The sequence below is a fragment of the Colossoma macropomum genome, unplaced genomic scaffold, assembly GCF_904425465.1.
Source record: "Colossoma macropomum unplaced genomic scaffold, Colossoma_macropomum, whole genome shotgun sequence".
NCBI lineage: Eukaryota > Metazoa > Chordata > Actinopteri > Characiformes > Serrasalmidae > Colossoma > Colossoma macropomum.
The window spans coordinates 34,961,118-34,967,117 of record NW_023494787.1 but is presented as its reverse complement, the minus strand read 5'-3'; the positions used below and the strand labels follow the sequence as shown (position 1 = coordinate 34,967,117).

General features: G+C 36.1%; 1 protein-coding gene across 1 annotated transcript in view; it reads right to left on the bottom strand.

Moving 5' to 3' along the window:
• Positions 1 to 3,011: 3,011 nt before the first annotated feature.
• The window catches only part of pvrl2l (PVR cell adhesion molecule related 2 like), a 186,675-nt gene continuing 183,686 nt past the window's right edge, over positions 3,012 to 6,000 (bottom strand). Inside the window, exon 10 of the mRNA XM_036567102.1 lies at positions 3,012 to 5,702. Within this exon, the coding sequence (XP_036422995.1) occupies positions 5,487 to 5,702 (216 nt within the window). The 3' untranslated portion in view covers positions 3,012 to 5,486. The remainder of the gene's footprint in view (positions 5,703 to 6,000) is intronic.

The following is a 6,000-nucleotide window of genomic DNA, read 5'->3' as shown; positions in this document are numbered from 1 at the left end:
CATTCTATTTTTATTGCTCCTTGTCTCCAGGAACTCCATTGTTGTGTATGACCATACAGTTCCTTCCATCAACATGGGTAAAACCAAAGTGTTGTCAACTCAAACAAAACTGAAGGTTATCAACCTGCACAGATTAGAAAATCACTATAAAAAAAGTGTACAGTTAAAATAACCATTAAGCACAATCAGTGCGATAATGAAATATTTGAGACACATGGAAAATTTGCCAGGAAGAGAACACATGAGCATACTCCCCGACACACAGTGAGGAGGATGGCAAAAGAGGCAAAGAGCAAGCCAAAGATCACAGTTCTTGAACTGCATAGTTTAGTTGAATCTTAGGGATTTCAATTTTCAAAATCCACTGTCAGACACCACCTGCATGACCAGAAGCTTTTTGGTAGACTTGCATGAAAAAAGCAAAATGTTATCAGCACTACAAATGGAATCGATTGATGTAGTCTGAAGAAACAAAAATTTTACTTTTTGGTCATGCACACCATCGTCACATTTGATGAGAAAAAAAGGACTGGATAAAATGAAAAGCCTGATACCCACTGTGAAATATAGTGGTGTATCATTGATGCTTTGGGGCTGTTTTGCTGTTAGAGGTCTAGGGGCTCTTGTAAAAATCAAGGTCATAATAAATTTCACTAAATACGAGAATATTTTAGTCCAAAATTATCTGCCTCTGCCTGAAGGCTGAAACCTTTCAGCCTTATATATATATATATATATATATATATATATATATATATATATATATATATATATATATATATACACACACACACAATGGAGATCCCATTGTTGTTAGCTGAGCTGTGCTTTACATAACATGAATAACCTTTATGCCAAGACATAAGCTCACTGTGTATGCAGATTCATCATATTTTCTCCAGTCAAGGACTGCGTCACCTTATTTAAAGCTTTGTAGTCACAGAACTATAATCTACAGGGGGCATTAAGGTACATACAGATGTCTTTCATTCATTGGGGTCAGTAATGGGTTAGTAGCTCATGTCTGAAAAACATCTGGACCTGCATCTGTAAATTTGAAAAAAGTTTACTGGAACAGCACAAGCTGCAGAGCTGAAGCCTACATATTTTCTATTTCAATGTCATATGTGCGTTTTGATGTGTTTTTTCCAGATGGTGTGTGTATGTGCTGGGCTGCTCCTGCTGAAAAGGTTGAGAACCTCATTGTGATAATACTCGAACAAATAAAGGATATTAATAACAGGGACATTAGATGTGAAGTGCTTGTCCTTGAAAAGGAGCAGCAGGCTAAGAACATTTATTCACACAATGTAAACACACTCTAGTAACCATGCTAGCAAGTGCAATTAAAATCACATCTCTGCACATGCTAAAATGCATGCACCTGCACAATTTAGTCAGTTCTATGCCTTTTGACACAATAATGATAAGTAAATTGTAGCAAACAAATAAAAGAGAGAGAAAAATCATGGACTTCAGGAGGCAATCACATTTCAGCACTGAAATAATTCTACCTGACCCCAATTTTACTTTCCCAAAGAAACAATAAAAAGAAAATGTGGCTTACATTTTATTTGACATCACAATGATCCATAAAACATAGAACAAGTTTCTCATAATGTGTATAAATAAATGCCCCACAGACAAATAAAGCCCTCCACCCCCAGAAAAAAGAAAAAAAAAAGATGTGAGTGAAAAGAGAGCAAGTGAATGGTGGTGGTTTGTACAGTCAACTGTGTTTTTGTGACTAGAATTGTAAAGGAGCAGAACATAAGCATCAATAAAAGAACTAAAAACGAAGAAACAAAGGCACATTTGGCTTGGCAATAATTATGAACCAGCTAAGGGGTGGCAGACAAGTGCAGTTTTAGTCAATCACAGCCTGTGTTTTTGACATGGTAACTTTTGACAAAGCACAAAGATTTACAGTAAATACAGTAGCTATGCACCTTTTGCAGTAACTGCAAAAATCCCCTTTTTTTTACATCATAATGATTGTCTTTATTTTCTTACAACGACAGTTTTTTTATTTAAAGGATCTTAAGCAAAACAATGCATGGTATGCATAATACTAATTCATTTCAAAATACTGAAAAAGAAAAACTATGCTCTAACGCTAATAATAATTCAAAAACAAAGACTAAGCTGAACCCTTTAACGCATATGTGATAAATGTTAGTAAGGATCCCAACAGTGTGTTTCTACTACAGTGAAACAGTGTTTCTACTACAGTTCTGGATTGTGATTGTGCTCAATTGCAAAGTACTGTGGGCTTATTAATTAATGAGTGTGTGCTACAAAGCCTGGCGCAGACTTTAATCTGAAACAGAACAGGAGTTGGGAATCTAATGAATGATGAATGTGTAATATGTTTTTTGGCAGTTTAGTAATTGACATGGGCTTTAACAGCCATCCTGATACAGAATCAGAAACTGGTGTGCAATCTTCAAAATGTTCAGTTTCAAACATTTCCAAAATTAGACAGTATGCTTAACTGTGGAGAAACGTGACTGTTAGAGACATGTCTTTAGTTTAGATGAAAATTGTTAAAATTTGGTCAAAAAAAGAGAAACAAAAGACCTCTGCAACTTTTCTAATTTCTGCTAGCGCCTATGTGATTTTAATGGTATATAAGCAATAAGCTAAAGATGGTGCACATTAATGTTTTTTGGCCATTCTACATTGAACATAGACATTTGAAGCTTGCAAAAGACACCTTTCATGTATTCTTTGCAGCTTTTTACAGACAATAACATATTTTACCTTGTACAAGCCCTGGCATAGAGCTGCTGTATTTAATTTCCAACAACTGATTGGTCACCCTACGGCTCGTATTCTCAAACAGTGATGTATCGAGGTCTTCAAGGTCGAGAGTAAGATTTTTAATTTTTTTTTTGATAGTTCACTCAGTTCAGCTCCTGAAGGCATAACCAATAAATACTATGAAGAAAAAACTTGAACTAAACATTAAGATGATAAGCGTATTAGTATAGTACTTGCAGAGTTTAAGTATGATAATTCTATTAAAAAAATAACCTAAAAATTATAGAAATATATTTTTAGATCCTGGAAATCATTAGGTCTTCTCTGAAGGCCTAGAAGGCCCTGATGATTCCCAGGTGTATAATATGTAGGGACTTTACGCGACAAAGGGTTTTCACAAACATTATGTACCTTCTAAAGAAATTGTGGCAATACAGTGATTACCCCATACTGCAGTTTTTAGTGAATGACCTATACAACTGTGAAGTCACAGCTATGTTTCACATGAGAATAATGTGGGCTACCCAGAATTCCATGCAGCATGCATTCATTCATTCCTGTTTTTTTAAGAAACAAAGACAACACCACAGTGCAAAAAGGAGAAAAAAGGAAATGATTGTCGTATTTCAAATGAAATATTGCAGTGATCATCTGCATAAACTGTCCATATGCTTCCATTTCCAAGAGAGCAGAGGATCAGGCAGTAAATGGAATCAGTTTTAATTAAGAATTAAGAATAGTTACTACCTCTATTATAAGCAAATGGTACATCTATCTATCTATCTATCTATCTATCTATCTATCTATCTATCTATCTATCTATCTATCTGTTTAAAATAAAATATTAAAAATGTGCTCTTTATTTTACATGTGCATGTTTAAAAGTCTCCATCACTCTTTATCAAAACACTACATTTAATATCAAGTTTGGCTCATTGTAGCTCACTTATAGATCACCACTGTTTTAATACAGGTTATGTGATTCAACTGCCTGAAGCCTCATCCAAAGTCTGGTTTCACTCTGAAACTGCTCACATCAGGAAATATGGAGCATTGTAGCTACAAATAATCAAATCATCTCTAACTACTCAAAGCATGTTTTAGTGGCTATGGTCCAGCCCATTTGTCTTTAGGACCAAAAGTAATGGCCCACATGTGTGTTGTGTTTGCAAGACAAAAGGAAATCAAGTCCAGCTGGCATCATAAAGAATATGCAAATTAGCAGAGCAAAACAGGATGAGAAATCAGGCTGTTGGTTTATAGCTCTTTGGCACAAGCACACTTTGATGCCTTCAAACACTTGTAGATCTACTGAGAGCACGTTTGATACAGACTCAGGCAAGCTTATCTGAAAAAGTAAGGAAGAGGTCACGTAGGTCAGTAGCAGCATGTCCAAATTAAGTTACTGTACTGCTGGCATCCTAAAGGAAAGGACATGGTCTCTCCGCATTTTGAGCAATTTTAACTTTCAAGACCACAAATATGAAGACAATTTGTGAGTATCACCACCAGTAAAACCAGAAGCTACACTGCAACCTACGATGTGACCAAACCATACTACTAGCCAATCAGTGCATTCCAATTAGGCTTATCAAGAATTGCTATCACTAAAAACCTCTCCCATCCCACACTTTCATATTACAAAATTGTGCTTTATGTGGCCTGAGAGATGAAGAATATAACAAAGCATGAAAGAAAAAAACAAAACAAAAAGACATGCGCCTATTGTGTTTAGAAAACCCACCAGTCATGTCATGCAGACTACACAGAAGAAGATCCTCACAGTTTATATTTTAAATATTGGCATACAACGATAATAATAATTGTTAAAATAAGTTGTCAAAAATGTACACTTTCATTTCAAATCCCACTGATGTTCTTTTTTCCAAGCACACATTTGACTAACAATATATATTATCTCATAATATTATTTACAGTTTTCTTTTGGTACTTTTCAGAGTTAAACAATTTAAGAACTTAGGGAGAAAAAATTAAAAGAATGTTAGTCACCTTGCAAAATAAAAAGGTCAAATACAAAATATAAAAATACATTTTTTTTGCCATATGTGAAATACATTGCATTTACTACAAGACAGTTTCTTTGAAATCACTGAAGTTGAAAACACAGGCAAAGGCAAGTGATATCAACAACTGAATGTGCATTGCACTGCATGGTTGCAAAAAAAATGTTTTAAGAAGTTACAGATACAACCTTTCAATGTAATAGAGTGTATTTTGGTATACTCAAAGCTAATTCTTGTATTTTGAACTTTTTCATTCATTAATCTAATAAGTCAAAGTGGCCAACAAACATTTTGTCCATGTTTTTATCTTTTAACAAGCCTAGAAGATAACACAATACCTCAAAATGAAAGGATTACCAATTGTCATTACAAAATTTTCCCCAACAAACTGACTGATCTTAATCAGCCATTGCATAAGGGTTTGCACTGGATCAGTATCAACCCCCAAAGGATGTCAAAACATGGTATGACTACTGTCTAACAGTGCTCCAGACATAAGATGTTATAGACTGATCATCTGCTAAAGCATGAAAATTGGCAATACGACATCAACCATGTATATTAAAGATTTCTTTTACCACATATTTAGGCTGGGGTGGTTTCTGTAGGTGCCCAAGCTGTGGCAGGCTACCTTTTTCTTAGTCCCAGCTGAGGTTGGACAGGAGGGTGGCAGTGCGCTTGCTGGCGCGGCCTGCATCTCTAGACCAACAATGGCGCAGACACAAAACTCTCCCCACGGGCTATGTTAGCAGCTGCAGGCTCGTGGTTGGCTTCCACGTTGTCGTGGCTTGAGGGCTCATATGGGGGAAGCGCATCACTGGCAGTTTCATCCATCCCAGGAGGGTGCCCTGAGCCCTCCCAAGCAGAGGGGGCACCACCATTCGCAGGGCTGCTGGGGTTTTCATCATCAAGATCCTAAAAAACCAACATTAGTCATTAGTTAACTGGATAGAAGCCCTCTCCACAAACAATTAGTTATGCTAACGATGTTAAACCATACACTGACTTGCCAGTTTACTAGGAAATCATAAATTAAAGCTGCGCTATGTAAGAGTCACCCTGTAAAACCTAAAATAGCAATGTAAAAGTTAGAGGTGTTACGTCTGTTTTTGTGGGCGTTTTTCGGATCACATCTTTTCGTATTAACGTCACACACACAGACTCAAAAAGAAGGTCTGGCTCGAAGTTTAGGTCTCAAATACAAAACTGATGA